Source organism: Saccopteryx leptura, chromosome 2 (assembly GCF_036850995.1).
Source record: "Saccopteryx leptura isolate mSacLep1 chromosome 2, mSacLep1_pri_phased_curated, whole genome shotgun sequence".
Classification (NCBI taxonomy): domain Eukaryota; kingdom Metazoa; phylum Chordata; class Mammalia; order Chiroptera; family Emballonuridae; genus Saccopteryx; species Saccopteryx leptura.
This window is the reverse complement of record NC_089504.1, coordinates 285435598-285461281: the sequence shown is the minus strand read 5'-3', so window position 1 is coordinate 285461281 and position 25684 is coordinate 285435598. Positions and strand designations below refer to the sequence as shown.

At 49.9% G+C, this 25684-nt stretch overlaps 1 protein-coding gene across 1 annotated transcript in view; it reads right to left on the bottom strand.

Annotated features, from left to right (window-relative positions):
• Window positions 1-25684, bottom strand: part of IQGAP3 (IQ motif containing GTPase activating protein 3) — a 54628-nt gene that overhangs the window by 8692 nt on the left and 20252 nt on the right. Inside the window, exons 5-27 of the mRNA XM_066362175.1 lie at window positions 25208-25284; window positions 24154-24221; window positions 23949-24062; window positions 23576-23754; window positions 23032-23110; window positions 22402-22565; window positions 21580-21667; window positions 20231-20394; window positions 17943-18100; window positions 15687-15808; window positions 15421-15584; window positions 14448-14538; window positions 13217-13384; window positions 12985-13124; window positions 12711-12881; window positions 8846-8929; window positions 8634-8705; window positions 8472-8541; window positions 4867-5075; window positions 3918-4070; window positions 3458-3621; window positions 2898-3122; window positions 1483-1623 (exon numbers count right to left, since the gene is read on the bottom strand). Of these exons, the coding sequence (XP_066218272.1) occupies window positions 1483-1623; window positions 2898-3122; window positions 3458-3621; window positions 3918-4070; window positions 4867-5075; window positions 8472-8541; window positions 8634-8705; window positions 8846-8929; window positions 12711-12881; window positions 12985-13124; window positions 13217-13384; window positions 14448-14538; window positions 15421-15584; window positions 15687-15808; window positions 17943-18100; window positions 20231-20394; window positions 21580-21667; window positions 22402-22565; window positions 23032-23110; window positions 23576-23754; window positions 23949-24062; window positions 24154-24221; window positions 25208-25284 (3065 nt within the window). The remainder of the gene's footprint in view (window positions 1-1482; window positions 1624-2897; window positions 3123-3457; window positions 3622-3917; window positions 4071-4866; window positions 5076-8471; window positions 8542-8633; window positions 8706-8845; window positions 8930-12710; window positions 12882-12984; window positions 13125-13216; window positions 13385-14447; window positions 14539-15420; window positions 15585-15686; window positions 15809-17942; window positions 18101-20230; window positions 20395-21579; window positions 21668-22401; window positions 22566-23031; window positions 23111-23575; window positions 23755-23948; window positions 24063-24153; window positions 24222-25207; window positions 25285-25684) is intronic.

The following is a 25684-nucleotide window of genomic DNA, read 5'->3' as shown; positions in this document are numbered from 1 at the left end:
GCCCGTGCTCAAACCAGATAATCCTGTACTCAAGCTGGTGACCTCAGGGTTTCGAATTTAGGTCTCCGCATCCCAGTCTGATGCTCTATCCACTGCGCCACCGCCTGGTCAGACAGGGATGATTTTTCTTGCCCTCTCTATTTCATGAAAATCAAGTAAAAGTAGTGTATAATTCAAACGTGCAAGAGTTTATTATTTTTAGCACACACATGCGGGTGCATGAGAGCAAGGGAGAGAGGGGAGAGGAAGAGAGGGGAGAGGAGTAGGGGGAGAGAAAGACAGACAGACAGGAGGGGAGAAAGATGAGAAATGTCACCTTGTAATTGCAGCACCTTAGTTGTTCATTAATAGTATTCTCACATGAGCCTTGAGGACGGGGGGCTCTAGCTGAGCCAGTCACCATGTGCTCAGCCAGCGACCCTGGGCTCAAGCCAGTGACCATGGTGTCATGTCTAAGATTCCACACTCAAGTCAGCGACCTTGGGGCTTTGAACCTGGGTCTTCAGCATCCTAGGTCGACACTCTATACACTATGCCACTGCCTGGTCAGGCAGTGTTTTTGTTTTTTATTATGCTTATCATGGATGTGCCATCTACAAATTATTTTTTTTTAAGTTACCATCTTAACCATTAAAAAAAAATTTTTTTTTTAATTTATTCTTTTTTTTTTTTTAGAGAGAGAGAAGGGGGGAGGAGCAGGAAGCATCAACTCCCATATGTGCCTTGACCAGGCAAGCCCGGGGTTTTGAACCAGCAACCTCAGCGTTCCAGGTTGATGCTTTATCCACTGCGCCACCACAGGTCAGGCCTACAAATTTCTTTAAATTTTAAAAGTTATTTCTATCTCCTAGGGTACCAGAGACAGAAGTTTACAGCTCATTGTGTACTTTCCTTTATTAGCTCTAGGACAATCTTTTCTGAATCCTAACTGTAAACTCTTAATCCAGCTCTCCAAGGTTGGGGAGCAGAGTTAAAAACTCTGTGGGTCCCCTCACCTGCATCCCCACCTTGCTCCCTGCAGTTCCAAGCAGCAGCAGGGCTTGCTGGCTGGCGGGAGGATGACCTAGATGAAGCTCATCTTGTCAACATTTTCAATAATTTGCTTTTCAAAAAACACTAAATTTTAAGAAAGGGGAGAACTATAAAGTACTTACTGGTTTGAAGTAGTTGTTTTTGACTTTGTAGACTAAAGAGTCTTATGTTTTTCCCCATTTGCTCTCAAACAATAACTTGTCCCCATAGTCACTTGATGTTCCCTTTTCTGGCTCCAGTGAGGTCCTGACCGGCCACACATAGACCTGCATGTTGTATCCCAGCTCAGTCTCTAGTAGGGTATCTGTGCACTCTCTCTCCACCTGTCTCATAGGAGCCCTTGAGCACGTCTGGCCACATTTCCCTTCTGGTCCTGCCCCACCTCTTCAGGACTGCTCTGCTCTTCCCATCATGGCCTGGCCTAGGCTGGGGTGGGGCTGTTACACGTACGGAATTTGGTCCAGAGATGAGATGATGGCTACAAGGAACTTATCAGTCACGGCAAGGAGGCTGCGAAGGGAGATGTCCAATCGTCTCTGGACCTCAGGGTGACTCAAGGCCTGCTCTGGGGTGATGCTGTAGGGGAGGTGGCTGTGAGCAGAGAGAGACAAGGTATCAGCCAGAGCCCCCTCCCATAGCCTCCCCTCCCTGAGCCCCTCCCCCTTAAACTCTTTATCTAACAAGATCTCATACATACACATGCTAAGGGCATCCCAGCATGCTTAAGAGGATCCAAAGTAAGAGAAAGGACTTAGAGAGAGGGCTGGAGCCATGTGATTGGAAAGCGAAGAAGAAAGAGTTGGAGTACCCACAGGAAGGTGGAAGAGTGTAGAAGGGAATGGAGAAGGTGGAGTTCGTGGAACGAGTCCTAAGGAGAATGAAGAATACCAGGGCTGCCCTGCATCCAGACTTTGGCACTTAGGGAGGTAGGGAAAGCTGGGCCAGGGCCTTGAAGTCCCCCCACCTACAAGCCTATGTGCCCCTGGGAGTAGCCACCAGCACTGCCTACTCTCCTCAGTGGCTCCATTTGCCTAGTACCTTTGCATCTGAGTAATGCCTCCAATCTCTAGGGCCAACCTATTTCTCCCATATCTCATTTGCCTATTCATTTGTAAATGTGAATATTCATCTATTCCCCTATCAAAGAGGAGTCCATATCCCAACTCCCAGCAAATCTGAAATATCATTTGCAAGCACTGACATAGCAATTAAACAATTTGCATATTCATTTGTGCTGCTCATTCGATATATATATATATTTTTTTCTGAAGCTGGAAACAGGGAGAGGCAGTCAGACAGACTCCCGCATGCGCCCGACCGGCCGGACCGGGATCCACCTGGCATGCCCACCAGGGGCGATGCTCTGCCCACCAGGGGGCGATGCTCTGCCCCTCCGGGGCATCGCTCTGTTGCGACCAGAGCCACTCTAGCGCCTGGGGCAGAGGTCACGGAGCCATCCCCAGCACCCGGGCCATCTCAGCTGCAGGAGGGGAAGAGAGAGACAGAGGAAGGAGAGGGGGAGGGGTGGAGAAGCAAATGGGCGTTTCTCCAATGTGCCCTGGCCGGGAATCGAACCCAGGACTTCTACACGCCAGGCCGACGCTCTACCGCTGAGCCAACCGGCCAGGGCCTGCTCATTTGATATTAAGTACACCAGACCCCATGTCATTTACATCAGTTCCATGTTAACTAGCAGACGGGGTCTGAAAGGCTACCTTATTTTATCCTATAGGACTGGTCATATTTACATAAATCAGCATGCTCATTTATATGCCACCTTCAAAGCACACCCAAGCTTCCCCAATGAGGCCCAAGGCAGAGCTGATCAAAGAGAGCGCTCCCTCTGTGCTCTGCCCGTCTGTCACCTGCGCTGCCCTGTCTGGGCCTCGGTCTGGTTGATCCAGCTCTTGTAGATGTGAACAGGGTCTGTGTGGACGCTGAGCATCTTGTCCTCCAGCACATCCTGGATAACCTTGCCCAGGATCTCCCTCAGGGCACTCTGTCCACGCCCATTTCGATAGAATCTCACCACCAGCCTCACCACAGTTGGGTTGCCTGTTATCATGTCCTGGGGCTGTTCCACCTTTGACCTGTGGTTCAAGAAGTCACTGAAATTGGCCTCCTGCCTCTGTAGGACAACTAGTTGCTTTTTCTTTTTGAGACTTTGGCTCTTCAAAGGCTGCTCTGGTGTCCCTCCTCTTAAAAATGTCATTATCTCTATCTCATCCTTTTTGCCAACATGCCAGTCCATGTCCTCCCACTGTGCTGTTCTAGAAGATGTTTTAGTGACCCCACAGGAGGCAGAGAAAAGGTGTTCTGATTCCATTTCTACCCTCAAACCTCAACAAATGGCTACCTTGTGAGAAACCAACGGTGGCACCTCTTAACCTGTTCTCTTTCCACTCCTTTGCATGTGGAAACCTACTTGATCTCCTCCTGGAGCGCCGTCTTGAACAGCTGGAGCAGAAGATACGCCTCTCGGTGGTTAGAGGCGTAGTTGTACAGGCTGAAAATCACTGACTCCATGAACTTGGTGGTTTTGTTCTGTGGCATCTGAAAGATCAGCTTGGCCAGATAGATAGGTTGAGTCTGCAGGCAATGGGGAGACAGAAATGGCTGCTCGTGCACCGTGAGGACTAGTGATCAGATAAAGGAAGGTTTTCCTGATAGGACCTTGGAATGGAGAAAGCACTGTCCTACTTTCCCAGGGATACTGGAAACATTTCAGACAAATGGTAGGAAACAGTCTCTTTATCAGGGGGTCAGGTATTGTGATTTTGGGAAGGGACATCTCACAGAGAGGTAAAAGCACAGACAGGAAGGCCTCAAGGTCCCAGATCCTCAAGAGGTGGTGGAGACACCTCCTTCCAAAGTCCTCTGCTCACCTGCAGCAGGTAAAAGAGGTGCTGGTAAGCTTCTAGTTTCTGCCGTTTCTCTTTGCTCAGCGACTTTAATCCCTTCTGCTTGTCCAGAACCATCATATCTGACAGCTGTTCTTTAGTCTTCTTGGTCAGCTTCTTGCAGTGGGAGACCACTTCCTGCAGAGGTGGGGGAGTGGGTGGTACAACTAGCCCAGCCCAGCCCAGAGCACAGGACATATGGTCTAGAATCAGCGCCTGGAAGAGCCAGGGCTTTCTGCTGTTCAAGGTATTCAAGGTGTGAGCCAGGGAGATGAGCAGTTCTAGGGTGAGAAATCGCCCCTCATACTACCCTGAAACTTCACCTGGCACCCTGCTCTCACAGGGGGGGTTTCCAAAGAGAACCAGGTTGCCAGGTTGAAACATCATTTCTACTGGTTTTGTTGTTAGTTCTTTTACTTAAAAAAAAAAATTTATGGGCTTATTTGGACCAAAACTGACAACAATTACAGAGAAACAAGACCTAAAATGCTCCCCTATTATTCTTATTGGACTGTTGTACAAATTTAAGTGGCGATATCATTTCTACCCCATCCCTGCATATTGGTATGGTAATTTACAATTTAAGGAACTTTCATATCTATCTCTACACTTGGCCTGGTGAGCTGGGCCCTCTCATTATTCCCACTTTACTAATAAGGAAACAGACCTAAAGGTTAAATGACCAGCCCCATAACACCTTCACTAAGAATTAGCAGAGCTAGGCATTCTAATTTTAAAGCCAGTGCTCTTTCTACCATATCATGTGTGCCCAACAAATTCCTAGAAGGACAGAAGACTCCCGGAATAAGGACCTGAACCAGGTGATAAAATCTAGACATTTAAAAACATTGGACTAATAAGCAGACAATGTTCAGTATCACGGCTCCAGAAGCAGCTGGAGCCGGGGGAGAGGGTGGACGGGTGGGCCCCTCACCTGCAGGGTAATCCGGTTCTTCACCAGCAGACCAATCTTGATGTCCATGAGGTTGAGGTCCTGCTCCAGCTGCTGGTTCCACCGGATCTTCCTGACCACCTCTTCCTGGAGCTTTAGTAGCTCGGCCTCAGCCAAGAAGTCCTGTTGGCTTTGATTCAAGAGATGGACAAATCTGCATACCACGCTGAGAGGGGGGTGGGGAGCGTGCACTGGCAGAAAGAGAAGAGGCATCAGGACTAGCAGGCCCTCACCAGAGGCTTCCTTGCCCACCCACGACCACGACCCTAGTCAACCCACCCTCAGTCCTCATTCTAATTGAGGCCAGCAGGCCCCCAAACCCCAGTCCATTTCTAGCTGGAGGACAATGGGCAGCCTCCCAGCCAGTCCTGTCCCTGAACTCTGTGTCTTATAACCAGGTTTGACACAAGAGCGGCCCTTGCCCGGACTGTGAGTTCACCCCCAACCGGGGCCTATCCCAGGGACCTACACACCAAAGTCAGAGCCCTCGCTCCCTGGACGGTCCCTCCAGGCCCTGCTACTCTGATTAACTACCATTCCTGCTGAGCCACCCGTTCACATCCCAAGTTCACATCCACCGACCAGCTTCTACTCAGCCCTAGCTGCCTGCCTCTCACACAACCCTCTGTCAGGAGTGTTTGCACTAGGGGAGCAGGAGCAGAAGGGATGTCCAGTGGGCTTTATAATATAGGGAGGTCAGATCTAGATGGTGATTCTCCTGGAATCTCTTTGGAATGGGTATCTGAACAAAGAGAGACCTCTGAACCAAGTTACAGGGAATAACAACAAAACTACTACCTACAATATTCAATTTGGGACAGAAACTGCTTTACATACTGAAAACAATCCTGTGGTCAGTATACTAAAAGCAATTGATGAGATCACTGAGGCATAGAGACGGGAAACAACCTGCCCAAGTTTACACAGCTAGTAATGAAGAGTCAGATTTGGAAGATGAATAAAACTAGGCCCTCTCCAGTGAGGGAACTAGACAAAGAAACCGCAATTCACAACAGCATGGTTAGTGTTTTCAGAACATGCGGACCTTCGGGAAAACAAAAACAGGCCGCCCAAACCCACCTGGTAAGTGAAGAAAGGCTTCCCAGAGGAGGTAAGGATCTCAAGCTGATGTCTGTGAAAAGGAGGTGAGAGCAAGCAAATATAGCTGTTCTAGGAAGTGCCAGAAAGAAATCCATTGTGTCTGAAGCACAGTGCGGAGGGTGCAGGTGGTGGGCAACAGAGCCAGGGGCCAGCGAGGCCAGAGGTGCAGGCCGAAGCTGGACACGGAGAGCCTCCAGAGCTGCGGTTAGCAGACTAGACCTTCTCCCAGGGCAATGGGATGCACTGACAGGATTTAAACAGGACAGTGACCATATCACATAGACAGGTTTTATGGATTAATCCAGTTACTTCATGGAGGGTGGGACTTGAAGTGAAGAATGGTGGAATAATTTTATTTTTTTATTAAGTAAAAGGCAGGGAGGCCAAGAGACAGACTTCCTCATGCACCTTGACTGGGATCCACCCGGTAAGCCCCCAGAATGGTGGAATCAAAGACAAAGACAACTGATGGCATCTTGGATTTGATGAAATATAGTGCATTTACTCATTTCATCCTCAAAATAACCTTAGTCAGTTAGAGTGGCACCCCAATACACCAAGGTTGTGGGTTCAATCCCCAGTCAGGGTATATATATACAAGAATCAACCAATGAATGTATGAGTAAATGGAACAACAAATTAATGTTTCTCTCTCTCGCCCTTCCTCTTTCACTAAAATCAATTGATAAAAAAAAAAGATAGGTACTGTCATTATCTCCATTTTATAAATGAGAAAACTACAGCAATAAAGAAGTCAAGTGGCACCTGACCTGTGGTGGTGCAGTGGAGAAAGCATCAGTCTGGAATGCTGAGATCGCAGGTTTGAAACCCTGGGCTTGTCTGGTCAAGGCACATATGAGAAACAACTGTGAGTTGATGCTTTCGTTCCTACCCCCTTTCTTTTTCTCTCTCTCTCAGATCAATAAATAAAATCGTCTTCTTTTTTTTTAGGTGAGAGGAGGGGAGATAGCGAAGCATGCACCTCAACTGGGACCTACACAGCAACCCCATCTGGGGTCAGTGCTTGAGTACCAAGCTATTTTTAGTGCCTAAGGCTGTCACACTCTGATGGATCAATCCTCAGTGTCCAGGGCCACACTCGAACCAATCAAGCCACTGGCTGGGTGAGGGGAAGAGGGAGAGAAGGGGGAAAGGGAGAAGGGGAGAAGCAGATGGTCGCTTCTCCTGTGTGCCCTGATTGGGAATTGAACCTGGGATGTCCACATGCTGTGCTGACACTCTATCCACTGAGCCACTAGCCAAGGGCCAATAAATAAAATCTTTAAAAAAAAAGTCCCAGTGGCTAGTAAGAAGTAGTGCTGAGTGGGGCCTGGGATGAAACTGGGAGAGAACTGGGAAAAGAAAGTACTTCCAGGAAAACTATAAACTAAGGAGAAGAGAAAGAAGATAAAGGATGGCCAGGGCAGCGTTATTAGCACAGAGACAGCAAGGGAAAAAACAGAAAGGGGCAGGCAGGGAAAAGTAGAGAGGAAAAGCAGCTGGCTGCCCAGAAGCAGGCAGGCCAAGGGTCCGTGGCCAGAGGGGATAGGCGGTGCTCCTGTAGGCAGGACAGGGTGGGGTGGGCGTAGAGTGAAGATGACTCCCGAACAGCACCTTCAACCTGGAGCCCAGGAGAGTAACCTGAGGCCCAGAAAGGAACCAACTTTTTCAGGAATCCAAGGGACAGTGGGGAATCTGGACACAGACTACCAGTCCCCCTCACAAGGAAGACCTCCAAGGCTGGGCTCCTGGACTTCGGACAGAAGTAGTCTAGAAGGACCTCTTTAAGGCTTTAAATGGGAACTGTGGGGCAGGAAGATGGGGCTCCTTCAAGTTCCCCAGCCTGCAGAAAGGACTCCAGGAGCCTCACCTGGTTCCGCGTGCTGTACCACAGAGGTCGGGAGGTAGGAGTCATGAGGCGGGGAAGCCAAAGTGGGAGAAAGCTAGAACCCTAGGGAGGGGAGAAGGATCCTTTTCTTTTTCTGTGGCTTTGGTGGCAGCAGCAGGAAGATAACTGAAGCCTGGTATACAATGAACCTGGTTAGAGGGGCTGACCCTGTGACCAGGCTTTCTGTTACTGGTGTAGGCAGGGTGGCTTTTGTTCCTACCAGTTCAACATTCCTGCGCAGACAACTTGTACCTCCCCCTTACCTACCGTGCAGCCTCAGGAGGAATATCCAGACTTGCTTGACACAGGGATCCCCATCTCTACCGTCAAACTGGGGGATCCCCAAAAGCAGAGTACATCTCCTCACTGCTCTGTCCTTAGACATACTCAAGGTTTCAACGAGAGACGGCAGCTCTCAATGAGAGAAAAGGGCTCAAGAAAGCCAGAAAACTTCTCCAAGGCCCCACTTTGTAAGTGAAGAGGTGGTGTGACTTTCCCCCTTGCTGATTCCCATCAGGCTCGCTCAGCTGGCACTCACAGACAGACGAGGGGAACCGGGCAGTTCACTCACCATGCGGAGAGAGACCAGGCAACTTACCTAACATCCTGTATTCACCCCGGGCTTTCCTGGCTCGGAAAAATGCCTGGATCTTCACAACAGAGTTGACCTGCCATGAACACAGATGAAAAAAAGGTCACTGGGCTACCCTTGCCCTGGTAAAGGTTGGGTATAAAGACGGAAGAGCAGGATGACACTAACATTCTTCTGGAAGTAGCCCAGACGCCTCCGGTATTGCCTCCGAGCTGCCCACATCCGAGCCCACGCCTGAATCTGGGAAAAGAGACATATTGCCCTCAGACCCAGGACAACTCAGCCATCTCCAAAGATCACAAGTTTGTGAGAGGACTGAAAAGTTGTTCTCAGTGGATCCTTCAAGAGAGACAGGACCCTGCCCAAATCACGATAGCTACCTTAATTACGGCATCTGTGTTGGCTTTTAAATACTGCAACCGTTCCAAGTATTTCTTCTGTTGTCTGTAACCCCGCCAATGAGCCTGCACATCACGAGAAAAAAAAGAAGTAACCCTGGCTGGTTCCTGTTGGCCTGAGAGGCTTGTGGAAAAGCCTTGTCCTGGGCTCTCCGGGGAAAGGTGGGAGCAGGCACGTGGAGAGGGGAGGGGAAACTGGGCCTGTTCTCAGAGGACTCCCAGTTTCATGGGGGAGACCAAACACCTGCACATAGCCAATTGTGCCCTCTGCCACACTCCCTGGTACGAGCTTACACGCGTGCACTACACTACCAAGCACACACACCCAAACTAACCAACACCTCCTCACAGAAACTCAAGTATAAGGTAGCTTAAAAGAAATTAATAAAGCATATATCTACTCATCAACTTCACTGATATGTACCACACTCCCCCCAAATACACTCCTTCACACCATATCACACACTCCATCCTCCCTCACACGCACTGTCTGGAGGCACACGGTGGCATGGATAGAAGGTCTGCACAGACACGGAGTTGGTGCCACCATCTCTACCCATGAGCAGCAGGTCACTCATGCTCTCATAACACACACTGCTCTTTACAACTATAACATACAGCTCCCCACCCAAGTTCTAAGCAAATCTTCCCCAAGGGCCCCAGTAATTCAGCTGTCAGTCTGGTGGCCTCCCCCTGACTGGTCTGCTATAAAGGGTTCAAGCGACCATCTCCTCCAGGAAGCACACTCCCTTTGACCTCTAAGACAAATCTCATAGCTCCCTTCTTTTTTGGTCTTCTTCCGAGGGGCCTCTTCCCTTTCACCCCAAGCTTGTGTGAGATTAATTTTCCTAAAGAATCACTTGGACAATGTCTCTCAGCCCCAAAGTTACAGAAATTCTCAACCATCTGATCCCACTCTCATCTGGTCCCTACCTTATTAAGGATTCTAGTCATATTTCACTTTCTTTTAAACATGCTCTGCCCTCTGAACTCCTTCCTGTTTTTTTTAGGACCCGTGTCAAATAGCTTCCGGGTGCTCCAGCCTTGGAGTACACTCCAACACTGACAATGTCTCAGTTTGGTGGGTAACGAGCATCCCCTCTCAGTCAACTGTCTTGTCCTCCAGCCCTTCTTAAAGCCAACTGTCCTGGCCAGGCTTTCCTTAGCCTGAGGATTACACTGTCCCTCTCTTGGGACAGGATGTAAGATAGCTTGTCCCATAACAATAGCTGTCTTGTCTCCCTTGGAGAGCTTAGAGTTCAGGAGGCCCCACTTATTTTCTTTCTTTCTCTCTCTCTCTTTCTTTCCTTCCTTTCATCTTTCCTTTCCTCCTTTCCCTCCCTCCTTTCCTTCTTTCCCTCCTTCCCACCTCTTTCTTTATTGAGAGGAGGAGAGATAGTGAGACAGACTCCTGCATGCACCCCAACGGGGATCCAACCAGCAACCCCCTGCCTGGGGCCGATGCTCAAATCAACTAAGCTGTTTTTAGTGCCTGGGGCTGACATGCTCAGACCAACTGAGCTATCTATCTTCAGAGCCCGGGGCTGATGCTTGAACCAACTGAGCCACTGGCTACAGGAGGAGAAGAGGGAGAGAAGGGGGAGAGGGAGGGGAAAAAGAAGCAGGTGATCGCTTCTCACGTGTGCCCTGACTGGGGATAGAACCGGGATGTCCATATGCTAACCAGCAAGGAACCAGGAAGCCCCATTTTCATGTCTTTCCTCAGCACTCCTTACTCTCCTACTCCAGGTACTGCCTGACATACCCTCTGGACAGCTGTTATAGTGAAAGGCAGAGAGGTCTCCTCACTGCTCTTGCCCCTTCGTACCTCACATGGCTCCTCCTTAGAGAAGGGGTCTCCCAGCCCTGGCCAGTTGGCTCAGTGATAGAGCATTGGTCCAGTGTGTGGATGTCCTGGGCTCAATTCCTGGTCAGGGCACACAGGAGAGGTGCCCATCTGCTTCTCCACCCCTCACCCTTTCACTTCTTTCTCTGTCTCTCTCTCCCACTCCTGCAGCCATGGCTGGACTGGAGGTAGTTGGCCCCAGGCATTGAGGATGGCTCCATGGCCTCTGCGTCAGTCTAGGAAGAGCTCAGTTGCTCAGCAACAGAGCAATGCCCCAGATGGGCAGAACATTGCCCCCTAGTGGGCTGGCCGGGTGGAGTGCATCCCACATCCCAGTTGGAGTGCATGCAGGAGTCTGTTTCTGCCTCCCCTCCACTCACTGAATTAAAAAAACAAAAGTAGGGCCTCCTAATCTGGATTTGTTGGAATTCAGGACTCTAACTGGGGTCTTAGCCAAGGTCAGAGCTTTCAAGAGAGCTTAGTCTCAACATACCCAAGGTGGCTCATTTCTGACTCTCCTTTCTCCTCAACTGGAGGTCAGGTGGCCTGAGGCTCTGTGCCACCTTTGCCTGTCTCCCAGGAGCTGGGCCAGAGCCCGCACAGCACCAGTCCTGCCAGCAAATGACTCTATTCTCCTCCCACTATTGCTGTGGCCTTTTGTCTCTAACTTAAGAGTCAGTGTGAAATCCCAGTCTGGACTTATAGGAATCCCTATGATTCAGATCACTAAATGTTGATTACTAAGGTTCTGTATGGAGCTCTGGAACAGATGTCCTGAAATTGAGCAACTCATAATGGCTAGCACCGATGGACTGCACTAAGTGATACATGTAATTTTTCTACTTAATCCTAAAATGAAGTGAGTACCATCTTTATGAATGAGGAAACTCAGTGTTGGAGGGGGCTTAGGTAGGGTGCCCAAAGTCATAGGAACCAGAAATAGTAGGACCAGGAGGCAAACTCCAGCCTCAGACTCTAAAGCCTAAGCTCTCAATTACCACCCACACGCCCCAGATCATAATCCATAATTGAGGGCCATTTGCCAGTCTCAGCCTGTGCATCTGTCTCACTAGGATGCTCTGGAGTTGTCTTTGTGTCTACTATCACAATGTTGAACACCAGCTATATTCCAGCTCCTGCGAGGGGAAGAGATGTGATCAATCAGCTGTATCTCACACTCACCTCCCACCTTTGCCAAATTGCAGCCTTTGCAGATTGAGGCATTCAGAGATGTCTATTAAATAAAATATCTTTACACTGCCAACATCTCCATGAAGCCCTCCAGACTGCATCTACCTGGGAGGTCTATGTTTGTTCAATTCCTATCATTCCTGGCTTGTAAAGTGCCCGGGCCTGATGCCTATCTTTCTGGTTGGCCTCATGTCCTAGTTACTTGTTGGTCAATCTTAGAGCCCACACTGTACCAGCCACAGGTTGTAAGAATAAAACTGGAAAGGACCAGCTGAGGAGAAAGAGCAGAAGTCCTTTCCCTAAGGGATATTCCACCCTCCTCTGTTTAACCACCACCCTCTCTTCACTTCTCTTCTGGTTGGAAGGTCTCCTGGTGTCTAAACCCTGATGTCTCCCTCAATCTTATTCCACGCTCCCCGGGGAAGCTCACAAGCAGCTTCCATACCCTCAGGATAGTGATGGTGGTGACAGTAACTAGCACTTATGCCATGTTATTGGCTATCTGCCAGGCACTGCTTAAAAGCATTTTAGACATTATCTCACTGAATCCTCACAACCCCGCAAGTTGGGTGCTACAATTTACGGATTCCTTTTTTTCAGATGAAGAAACAGAGAGAGTTACTTGTCATAAGTGATAGAGCTGGGATGCAAATCCAAGTAGTCTAGGGCCCAGAATCCATGCTTTTAACCAGTATGTTCAGAGGCCAAAAGATCATCCCAAACCTACTCAGCAAAAAGGAAATCAGTGAGGGAACTATGAAGCTCAGATAGCTCCAGGCCCTGAAGACTGAGAAGGCCAGAGCCTGCCACCTGGATCTTGATGACTGCTGGAAGCCAGGTCCTCAGAAAGTGCAAATGCTCAGCAAACTTCTGCCGAACCAGGAAGCCGCGGAACAGGGCCTGAAGCTGGACGACCAAGCCAACATGGGTCTTCCAGAGCTGTTGGTGGTCATGAGCAGCAGTGACTTTGGTGACAGCTGACTGTGAAGGAAGGAGAGAAACCCTCTGACACCCTGGTGGGGCAGAGCCTCTCTCACAGGGGTCCCTCATCCATGGTCCCCTCCCTTGCAGGGGCCCCGCCAACCTGGATCTCCTCTCGAGTCAGGTGGGAGGTGTTGAGGCGGCAGCCTAGGGGTCGCTCCCAGGTCCCTTGGAAGGTCTGTAGATGGAAGTAGTAGGCAGTGCCATCCTTCATGTCATGTTGAACCCAGAAAGCTGTGTCCCCTAAGCAGAAGCCAAGTAAGCAGAGAATGCTCAGTGAAGGCAAGAGATAGATAGGACAGGCAGAGAGTCAGGGGTCAGGCTCGGGCCGTTACCTGGGCACCTCTTCTTTGCCATGGCACCTTCCAGGACTCGCTGGTAGCCGTCGGCATACTCAGAAACCACTCCTCGGAGGGCCACAGTGGGGTTCCTCAGCACCCGCTCTGTCTGGGCTGCTTTGCCCTCCTTAATGGCCTGATTGATGGCGGCCACACCAAGAGCCACTGGCAGGAGCATCAAAAAGGAGTGGTCAATCCTTCCTTGAGTCCCTCCCATGGGTCCTGTCCTGTCTACTGGGGAGGGATTCAGAGGAGGACATAAAAAACACCCTGTATGATGGTGAGGACAGGAAACATCCCAGGATGGATGCAGACACACGAAGAGAAGCAGTATGCAGCTGTACTTGAAAGAAAAGATAGCAGTCAAGGAAGGCTTCCTGGAGGAAGGCAGCCTGGGGCTGGGCTGGGTAAAAGGGAAGTCAGTTTGTACAGAAGGTCAAAGGCAGGATATAGGGTACAGAACCTTAGAATAATTTTTTTTCTTTCTTTTTTTCTTCTTTTAATTTATTGGGTTTTTTTTCAGAGAGAAAGGAAGGAAGTGGGGGAAGAGAGAGACAGACAGACAGACATTGATTTGTTGTTCCACATATTCATATTGTCATTGGTTGGTTCTTGTATGTGCCCTGACTGGGCATGTCGGAACGACACTCTAACCAACTGGGCTATGTGGCCAGGGTCTCAGGAAAGTTTCTTAGGAGAATAAAGTCCAAGAAGTAGAGGTAGTTGATGTAGCACCTGCCTTCTAATCACTCACAAACAGATGGACATTGGGATTCCAGACACAAAACTAACACGTTTGTGTCTACTTGTACTCATCCTACATACTTTTCCTTAAAACCAATCCCTCTTCTCTACTCTCAAGACTAAACATTCTCTAGCCAGAGTTGATTGCTGGCACCCAAACAAGCTACCAGTAGCAAATAAGATGAATTTTTGGCCCCACCTCATTTCGCACAGTCACAGTGTGGAGGAAAGTGCTCACACAGCAGAAGGCAGTGGGTAGACAATGCACTCTCAGCTCCTGAGGTTGTCTCGCCCAGTGACTGCTGGGAAATCCCTCCTATGGGTCCAAGCAGCAACCCTCCTATTCTGATTTTGGTCCACTTCCCAACAGAGGTTCAAAGGGAGACAGAGGTGACTGGAGAGGCTGCCTGATTATCTGGGCTGCTGCTGAGCCTACAGCTCCTTCCTCCCCTCCACCCAGCTGCCCCCTACCCGGCCCATTTACTTCTCTGAGCTGCACTTGTGTCCTGGTTGGCTCTAACCACTTCTTGTTGGATCTCTTCCAGCCAAAGAACAGCTCCAGGATCCCTTGTCCTCTGGGAAATTGAGAGAGATAGGAGAAGCCCAGGGTGGTTTCCCTCGTTCCTAGGTTCAGCCACCCAGGAGAACCCAACTGCCGCTGACACTGGGAGCCCCAGGGACAGCAGTCTCCACTCCCCTCCTCCTGCCCTGCCTAGGAATAGCCAGGTGGCTCTCTGGGACTGCTGCCCTCCGAAGGTTCCTTCCTACCCCGTTTTCAGGCTGGCCCAACATCAACTCAACTTGACCACAGCATCCCCAGCACCCACCCAAACTTACCTCAGTATCCACTGCCCTGTCAACAGCTCACTTCCTTGCTTTTGTGGCTGAGCCCCATGTCCAGAGAGAGCCAACACTGAAGGCTCCCCGACCTGCCCCTACTCCCCATTACCCTGTGCCACAACTCACACCCTCCCAGGCCAATCCTGATCCCAACCTTCGCCTTCTCCTTCCCAAACTTCTCTACCGCACAGGGTACTGGAAAGATTACATGTGCCACATTATCCAATTCATTTTATTTTTACCCCCATTCTAGGAGGTAGGTTAAGACCAGGGCATGTAGTAAGTAATAGATGAATAAGTGGAGCTCAAAGACATTAGATTTGCTGGAGGTCACGTGGTCACTAATGTCAGAGCAGGACATGTCTATCCCAGTTCTGTCTCCCAGGCTTGTGCTCTTCCCCACCATTCTCTCTGTGCTGGCAGCTAGAGCTCTGTCCAGTGCCCTGGCCAAGGGCCACCTTTTCCCATGGCCAGGTCAGAACACCTCCTGCCCCTACCCCCAGAAGGGACTGTGTCCCTCAGGTGGGAGTTCTTCCATGATGCATACTGGGTACAGCCCTAACCACAAGGGGTGTTCTTCCTGCTCTGGGGACCAACCCAGCCAGCCCAAACCTCACCTGGGCCTTCTGCCTTTTGGCTGCCGTGAGGAGGAAATGGTACCGAAAGGAAACAGGGAGGCTGACATTGTCCAGGCCAGCTGAGGGAAGCATCAGAGCAGATAAAGTCTTCTCAGGGCTGTCCTGGTTCAGAGCCTCATTGATGAGGCTGACCGCGAGGATTTCTAGGAAAGAGATCTAGTGAGGTGGGCCGAGGGCCCAGACTTACGGCTGAGACAGGGCTACCTGAGGTGGGCCGTCCTCTCCCATCCCCGGGCTCCACTCACGATTGGTCTCTTCCTGGACCTGGCTGTTGACCTGACTCAGAGTGGCCTGTAGGTCATTCCAGCTCAAGAAGGCCTCATCCACTCCACGCACCTGTCGCAGCTTTACCAGAGCATCAAAGTAACTGGCAAGGTGAGCAACAAGTGCACCATCAGCCAGGAGTCAGGGGAAACCTCTAAACTATCTTCCTCACCTGGCCTCCAGGATATCACAGTCTCTTGGTTCTCTTCTCACATCATCGGCTGTTCTTTCTAACCCACCTCTCTTGCTTCCTCCCTGACCTCTAAATACTGGAGTATCCCGAGGCTCAGCCTCAAGCCCTCCTCTCCCCATGTCCTACGTGATCACATCTCACCTAATGGCTTGAAACACTGGATTTATTTTTTAAGTGGAGGAGGGGAAATCCCAACTGGAATCCGCCCAGCAACCCCCATTTTGGGCCAATGCTCAAATCAACTAAGCTATTTTGAACACCAGAGGCTGACCCTCGAACCAGTTGAGCCATCCTCAGCATCTGGGGCCGACGCTTGAACCAATCAAGCCACTGGCTGTGGGAGAGGAAGAAGGAGAAAAGGGGAAGAGGAAAAGAAGGAGGAGAGGGAGGGGGAGAGAAGCAGACAGCCGCTTCTCATGTGTGCCCTGACTGGGGATTGAACCCAGGACGTCCATATGCTGGGCCAACGCTCTATCCACTAAGCCTGACTGCCAGGGTGAAACACCAGATTTCTAATAACTCCCCAAAGCACCCCTATAGCCCATTCATAAACCCCAGCTGCCTCCTTGGCACCTCCATGTGAAGGGGTGCCTAATAAGCAGCCCAAGCCCAACATCACAGCTGGTCTCCTGATCCCCTTGTTCAACTTGCATATCCCATAGTCCTTTCCATCTCCAGCTGGAGTATTCACTCCACTCTCACAGCCCCAAAACCTGGGAGTCATATCTGACTCCACTCTCTCACATCTCCTATCCACTACATTAGCAAAGCTGGTCAGCTCAGCTTTCAGAATATATCTCAAATCTGACTCCTTTTCACAACCTCTACTGCTACTGCCCTAGACCAAGTCTCTATCACCTCTGCCTGGATTACTCCCACAGACATCTAACAGGTCTCCCTACTTCTCCCCTTCTAACCTGGAGTTAATTCTCAGCACAGAAGCCAGAGTGATCCTGTTAAAAGTAGGTCAAATCATCTCCCTCCTTGCTCCAGCCCTCTTCTTCTGGCTTCCTTCCTCACTAGAGTGAGAACAAGAGCCTACGCTCTCTGGCCTCTGCTACTTCATCTCCCACCACTCTCCCATCTTCACTCTACTCTGCCCGGTGGCTTCCTGCTGTGCTCTGGACACACCAAGCGCACGTGTCAGGGCTTGTGCCCCTGACAGCCCATGGCAATCACTTATGCCCTGTAGGTCCCTCTCAAAATGACCCCCTTACCAAAGACGCCTTCCATAATAACACTATAAAATGGACAAACCACCCCTCCCTCATTCGCACTCTTATCCCTAGTGCCATTATTTTTCACTACAGCTCTTCTTTTCTAATTATCTGACATGTTTGTTTTTAGTCGGCCTTCCCCCACTGGCACCTAAGTTTGAGGAGAGCAGAACTTCCTTTTGTTCACTTTTGTTTCCTAGCACATAGAACAGTATCTAGCACATAAGTGAATACTCAAATCTTTGTGATCCGGCGCTGGCCGGTTGGCTCAGTGATAGAGTGTCGGCCTGGCGTGCAGGAGTCCCAGGTTCGATTCCTGGCCAGGGCACACAGGAGAAGCGCCCATCTGCTTCTCCACCCCTCCCCCTCTCCTTCCTCTCTGTCTCTCTCTTCCCCTCCCACAGCCAAGGCTTCACTGGAACACAGTTGGCCCGGGCACTGAGGATGGCTCTGTGGCCTCTGTCTCAGGCGCTAGAGTGGCTCTGGTAGCAACAGAGCAACGCCCCAGATGGGCAGAGCATCGCCTCCTGGTGGGCGTCCAGGTGGATCCCAGTCAGGCACATGCAGGAGTCTGTCTGACTGCCTCCCCGTTTCCAACTTCAGAAAAATACAAAAAAACCCAAACAAACAAAACAAACAAACAAACAAAAAAAACCCCAAATCTTTGCGATCCAAAAGTGATTAATGGAGGAGAGAATGACTGTGCTCCCATCACTCCTAGGAAGAACAGGTCATCATGCAGAAGGCTGGTCTCTGAGTAGAACTCGCAGTCTTGGCTACATTTCCTCCAGTTCCTCACTCCCAATATAGGGCTAAATCTTTCTTACCGCTGAGCATTTTCGCCTTCCACCTCAGCCAGGCCTGTGGCGGGGTTCACCAGACTGCTCCAGAAGCCACTGGGATCCCTGGCCTCCAGGGCCTGGTTAATCAGGACCACAGCTGAGAGCATCTCCACGGCCACGAAGAGCTCCTCCTGGCCAAGCTCCTATCATAGAGGGAGGGCTGGTAAAGAGCCTGGGACTTACCTGCCATCCTGCCCCTAAGACTCTGCTGTACCCCAGTCTCTATCTCAAAACCTCATTCACTAACAATCATACTTCATATTTGAGAATGCTTCTATGTGCTCGATGTATATGTATTTCAAATACATTATCATTTAATTTCATAAGATATGAGGTAGGTATCATTAATTTTTCATTTCACAGATGAGCCCATAATCAAGTAATTTAAGTTAAACCTAGCTGCCTGATTCCAGAGCCCACACTCAACCAGTGAGCTCTACCAGCTCCTTTCTTGTTCCTTTTACACACTGAGAACTGAACGAGGCCCTGGGCACACGGACAGGAAGATAAAGTGGGTACCTCCACATACCCCACACGCCCCGGTCCCACTTCCCTGCCCAGCAGCCCTCCCCCTTTTCAAACATCTGCTTATGCTCTTTCCCTCCGTCCAGAGCACCCTTCCTGTCCTCTACAAGCAGAATGTTGAGAATAATAGTAATAATAATAATAACGGCTCAAACTTACATGCCAGGCTCATTCCTAAGCACATAATAACTTGTTTAATCCTTACAACAATCTCATGAACTTTATTATTGTTCCTATTTTACATATAAATTGAGGAACAGAGAAGGTAAATAACTTGCCCAAGTTCATTTGGCTGGAAGTAGCAGAGTAAAATTGAACTCAGGCAGCCTTGCTTGAATGTCCACAATCTTAGTCACTATGCTTTACCTTAGTCCTTATTTGATGCTTGTGCTAGACTTCAGGGGTCCCCAAACTTTTTACACAGGGGGCCAGTTCACTGTCCCTCAGAACGTTGGAGGCCCGCCACATACAGTGCTCCTCTCACTGACCACCAATAAAAGAGGTGCCCCTTCCGGAAGTGTGGCGGGGGGGGGGGGCTGGATAAATAGCCTCAGGGGGCCGTAGTTTGGGGACGCCTGTCTAGAGTCTCCTGTGTTGAGACTGTCCTGCATGAGAGTTGTGCCTGGAGTAAATGCTCCATAAAAGCGTGCTGTAGGTATGAGTCTCTTTTGCTCTTCCAGGAAGCCTTCTCAGATGTACCTCTAGGTCTGCTCCCTTCATTTCCCTGTTCTGAAGTCATATTCCTCTTACCTCTTCTACTCTTCTTGTGTCTCTGCATAGCCCCTCTAACAGTGTTTTTCAACCACTGGTTGAAAACAGACCCAATAATTATAAACCCTATAATCGTCATACAATGTCATGGTGGTTAACTTTCTTGTGGCCAGCATAAAATTTCTGGTGAACCGGTGGTTGAAAAACACTGCTCTAACCTACGGGCAGTCCTGTCAGCCACTGTGAGGGAGGCTGTCTGGACTGGGGCGAAGCAGGACAGCAGAGTGGTTAAAGGCACAGAATGCCAGACATTCAACGTAGTGTCCACTCTGCACTGCCAGGTACACCTGTGTTGGGCAAGTTACTCAACCTCTGCACCTCAGTCTCCTCCTCTCTAAAATAGAAATAATACTTATCTTATAAGGTTCTTTTAAGGATTAAATGATGCCCTGGCCGGCTGGCTCAGCGGTAGAGTGTCGGCCTGGCGTGCGGGGGACCCGGGTTCTATTCCCGGCCAGGGCACATAGGAGAAGCGCCCATTTGCTTCTCCACCCCCCCTCCCTCCTCTCTGTCTCTCTCTTCCCCTCCCGCAGCCAAGGCTCCATTGGAGCAAAGATGGCCCGGGCGCTGGGGATGGCTCCTTGGCCTCTGCCCCAGGTGTAGAGTGGCTCTGGTCGCGGCAGAGCGACGCCCCGGAGGGGCAGAGCATCGCCCCCTGGTGGGCAGAGCGTTGCCCCTGGTGGGCGTGCCAGGTGGATCCCGGTCGGGCGCATGCGGGAGTCTGTCTGACTGTCTCTCCCTGTTTCCAGCTTCAGAAAAATACCAAAAAAAAAAAAAAAAAAAAAGGATTAAATGAGTGTGCAAAGCAGTTTTTGCTCAAGGGTACTGGCTATTATTCTATACTCAGGCAGCAAGGCCTTCCTCCTCTAATTTCTACCAGCATCTCAGAGTACCCTCAGAGGATGCTCTGGGCTGACTGCCTGATCTCTCTAGCTGCTTGGGAACCGAGAGCAAGACCCCGTATTTCTGGGACTCACCCCCTGCTGCTGCTGCTGGAGCACTGCCAGCTCCTGCTGGTACACCGCTGAGGCAGAGGGGTACACGGGAGGCAGCTGGGCTGCAGGGCACATCAGCTCCTTCACCGTGTCAGCTGCCACTCCCTTCTGGATGGCTCTGTTGATCCTCTGCACAGCCTGGAGCACTGCAGGGGAGAAAGAACAGAGGCTGCACAGGATGGCCATTCAGAGAAATTTCTACTCTCTTGGCCAATTTGGTTCTGCTGGGGATCTCTGAGAGAAAATGGCTTTGTAACTACTCTTTTTTTTTTTTTTTTGCAAGAGAGAGAGAGAGACAGACAGGCAGGAAGGAAGGGAGAGAGATGAGAAGCATCAACTCATAGATGCAGCACTTTAGTTGTTCATTAATGAAGTCTCATACGTGCCTTGACCAGGGAGCTCCAGCTGAGCCAGTGACCCTTTGCTCAAGCCAGTGACCTTGGGATCAAGCGAGCGACCATGGGCTCCTAGATGCTCAAGCTGGTGACCTAGGGGTCTTCAACCTGGGTCCTCAGTGTCCCAAGTCAATGCTCTATCCACTGTGCCACCACCAGTCAGGCTTAACTACTCTGAAAAGCTATTCTGCTAAGTTCAAAATGTGTTTCTAAATGTTCAGGAGGAAAAGGAACTGGCTCATTTTAAGAAGAGGTTCTGGAAGAAGCAACGTTAGGCCTAGAAGCTGAGTAGCTTAGCAGGTAACATGGAGTGGCTGTCATGGCAGAGGTGAGTTCCTAAGGTGGTGAGCACCAGATTGACAGTAGGCTATGGAGCATAACAAAAACGAGGTTAATCAGGAGGTTTTAGCGGGGATTAAATCTTGATGACAGCACAGAGGAATAAACCAGCTTCTATGGGGAGCCATGGTGCATCAATGTAGTTTTAGTTTGGGAACACCAGGGCTTATAAAACACTAAGTGGATACGGTACTGACATCAAGGAGCACAGAAGTTACTGGAAAGCAGTAAGGGAACAAATATACCCACAGTGTATTGCTGTCATTGCATCTGGAAGATCACTACATTTCAGAAGGCAAAGGAACCCTAACAGGTAGAAACTATCAAACTATAGGGGAGTGCCTAGAAGGAAACTGCCTGCCCCAGGAGTAGAGCCCGATGCAGGACCGTCATTATCTCGAAGGCCTTAGTGAACTAACCTGTAGTGTCCCTCCAGGCAGCCAATAGAGCACACTATGTGGGAAGGGAGAGAAGTCCCTTGCCAGGCTGGAAAATCAGGCAGCAGTTTGCATTGCACTACACACAAACTAGCAAAGGGTAAATTCTCTTCCAAGAGTCTGTGATATCCAGGCCAGACCTCAGCCTGAGATGACTTACTGGCTTGTTCCTGATCACCCTTCATGTTGGCAGCAGCCACAGCAGCTTGAACCTCGCCTTTTTCCAGAAGCTCCTCCAGGCCCAGCTCCTGGAAGAGGAAGAGATGCAGTAGAAGAGTCCTCTGGGAGCTATGAACATGCTCAGTGAGCTGCCAGCATGAGCTCCCAGATCCCATGCATTTAGTCTCCCATCGTCAGTCCCACCTCTCCCATTCAGCACACTAGCCTGGCCCACCCATCCTTATTAACCCAGCTCTAACCTCTGGCTCATTGTTACGCAGTAAGCATGTGAAATAACAACACAGGCAACACAAAGAACGTCAGAGAGAAAGTCAACAGCACTGACAATAAGATTACTAAGCTGAGGTCCCAATTCAGCAATGGGGGAGCATAGCACTGCCTATTGAACTGCCCATAGGTCCCCCAGGCAGTTTGAGAGACTCTCAGAGAACAGAAGCTAATCAGTCTAGTCCTCTGGTCGGCAAAGTGCAGCTCGTGAGCCACATGCGGCTCTTTGCCCCGAATGTGGCTCTTCCACAAAATACCACATGCGGGCACTACCTCGATAAGGAATGTACCTACCGATATAGTTTAAGTTTAAAAGATTTGGCTCCCAAAATAAATTTCAATCGTTGTACTGTTGATATTTGGCTCTGATGACTAATGAGTTTGCCGACCACTGGTCTAGTCCATTAGGCTTTGAGGTGATTTATCCATTTAAACATGTAGTCAGCACTTCATTTACTAGATACAAAGAATTGACACCTAAGTAAGAGCCCCCCACCCATTCTACAGACAGAGGTAGCAGGTCACAGAGCCTCACCTGTGCTTTCTGCTCTCTGTCTGAGCTCAGCTGTTCCAGGTACCAGTTTGCAAAACCCCTCCTCACTCCTCGTAGGCCCAGGGCAGGGTCTTGAAGGGCCTCAAGCAAGGCCTCGGGGCTCTGTCTTTCCAGGGCATCATCAACAACTTCTAGGGCCCCATGAACTGAAACAGACAGGTTTTCATAATGGACAACGTGGGAAAGGCCCCTGCCACCACTCCCAGCCCCGTCCTAGAAGTCTGCCCTCTTCCTGTTGGCCCCGAGTTCCTGGGGCCCAAATGATCCAGCCTGAATTCTGAAGCTTGATCTGCACAGCCTTCCCATCTCACCACCGCAGACCCTTTGCTTTCAAGCAGCCTCTCCTGCACTGATCTCCCCCTTCCCATCATTCTCCACATCCCCCTCTTGAGCCTCTCCATGGGTCTCCATTCAAACAGAAGTCTCCTTGACAGACATTGAGAGCTATAAAATAGAACCTTGACTCTACACACTGCCTTGACTTTGATCTTTACCTGAGACAAGGGATGGCCCCCCTGAGGCCACAGGCCTGGCCTGGAACCAGCCCCAAACCTATCAGTGCAGGAGCTCAGCCTAAGAGCATTCCCCTAAGCCCCTCCTGGACTCTCTTACCATTGACATGGTTGATGTTGCCCTGGATTTCAGCCTGAGTCAGGTAGTAGTCATAGATGTCCTGGCTTTCTCCATCATCCTGCAAATATTACATTGAGAAGGGAACCTAAGGAAAACTAATTCGATCTTCTCCTCCTCCTTCTTCCTGGACTATACCTATTCCTTCTTCTGCAGGCCTTCCCCAGGCCAGAAGTCAGCCTGGTAGGAAGGAATCTGGGGAAATTGTGGGATCCAACCCCCTGGCACTGACATAGATAAGTCAAACCAACTTTTGGAATCTCCAATCCAATTCCATCCAGTTGTACGTTCCAGAGTCTCTCTCAGCCCTCGCTGAAGAGCTAACCCTCCAGAACTTCTCCTATCTTATCTTTGAACACTCATTATTTTCCTAAGTTCCTCTCCTATTTCTCTAAAATAACTGACAAGTTAGTTTCTCTACACAACTTTGGAACCTAGAAACAGAATAGATAGGAGTCCTGGTTTCACTCAAGGTTTTCCAAGACACCCAGCTTTTCAACCCCTGTACTCCAAAATTCCTCCTTACGCAGTTCCTGGCATTTGCAGCTTTCTCCATCTTGGCCTGGGCCAGCAGCTCCTGGTACATGGCTGCCAGAGGTTCTCGAAGATTCCCCAGCAGAGCACTGGGATTCTGCAAGGCAGCCAGGGTGTCCTCAACCACCCCTTGCTCCACTGCCTCATTGATGGCAAGAATAGCTGCATGGACTGGGAGGGGGCATGGAAACAAGGTCAGGGGGCCAGAACAGCTGCAAGGCACTGACATCACCGCTTTTCCATCCACAGGGGCCAGGCAAACCAGGTGGTCTGATGGCCCTGCCTGTGGATGCGAGGGCTATGAGGCTCAGAGTCCCCCCAGTCTCACTGAGCCTCCCCCTAGCAGAGCAGAGCCCAGTCCCTACCTGCAGCCTCATCAACCGAGAGCTCATTGGCCAGGATACCCCCAATTTTGCTGAAGGCAGGCAGCTGAAGGCCATATTTAGCTAGTTCGGAAGTCATGTTGCTGAGTTCCTCGGCTGCAATGATACCACAGGCGCCCTTCATCAGGCCCAGAACCCCCAGGAGACTGCCTAGAACTGCGGTGGTTGGGGAAGGAAACGGGCTTACCTGTGAATTTCACTTTCCCATACAGATCATGTATCTGAGGGGCCAATCCCAGCCGGAAGAGGAAAAGACTGAAAAAGAATGGAAGGCAATGGAACCTATTCATTTTGACATGCTGCCCATAGTGGGTTTGTGGGAGACACTTCAGGGACCTGGAAATTAAGACCACTCAGCACCTGCCCTTAAGTCACCCTAATCCACAGAAGAGATGTTTATTGGAAGTCAGCCCAAAGCAAGTGCTATAAAAAAGAAATAAGATGCTGTGGATGTAGCTCAGATGGTTAGAGTGTTGTCCTGACATAGGTTTGATCCCTGGTCAGGGTACATACAAGAATCCACCAATGAGTACATAAATAACTGGAACAATAAATCAATGTTTCTCTCTTTAAAAAAAAAAATTAATAAAAAAATATCAACCAATGAATGCATAAGTGGCTTGAAGTACAAATCAATGTTTGTCTCTCTCTCTTCTCCTTCCCCTCTCTTTAAACTCAATAAATAACTTAAATAGAAAAGATGCAGTGGAGATCTGGGTATTGGGAAGGCTTCACAGATAACAGCCCACTGCAGTAGCAGGTCACTGGGTGGAGATGGAGGGTGGGAAGGGCATAGTGAGCAGACACCCACTGAGGCAAAGCCCAGAGACTTGAAAGGACATGAGAAATGAAGTCAGGAGGTGATGATGTGCTGGACACAGGAACTGGTCAATCCCTTCCTATGATTTAGCAAACTGGTTGCTGATGACTGGCTCTGAGTAGAACCAAAGAGCCTTCACCATTCACACTAAGTTGCTCTTAATAGGTCCTGTGTACCCCAGTTACAAGCTGAAGACCTTTCCGTTGCTGCTCTTTTTCTTCACCCACACAGGTCATGCGTAAATGTCCCACAAACACGCACATCAATCTAAACACAATTACACAAATCTAAAACCTTACTCTACTGAGGTGTGCTCTCTGTAGTCTACCCTCCATCTTTCCTGCCAAAGCATTTGTTTCTATCAATTGTCGGTTGTGTCCACCTAGAGCAACCAGGATGACAGAAATTTGGGGTCTCTCACCTGAGCGCATGGATGCAGTAGATCACTCGGGGCATGTTCTTCTTGTCATAGATGTCAGTGGTCTCTGGGAAGAAGGTCTGGAGGGGAAACCAGCAATTACTGCCTGTAGAGACCTTAAAGCAGCACCAGCTATGGAGAGAAGGGGCTAAGTAATGGGTCTTTCTCTCCAACCTGAGTGTGTGCTCCTTCATTGCCTGGGCTTCTAGGTCAGTCTCCCTAACCATTTACAGCCAGTCCAGTGTAAAAGAAGGCATTAGGCACACATACTAAGCCAAGACACAGTTACAGACACACAGCTCCAGATTAACCAAACACTATACAAGGATATCAAGGTTATAGAATGCAGGCCATATCTTCCAGGAGAAATGGGCCCCTTGTTCATCCTATAGACATAATCAGCCTGTGCCCCTCACACTGGACTCCTGCCAGAAAGGTGGCATGCTAGGGAGCTGTCCATGTTCCCACACAGGACCCAGT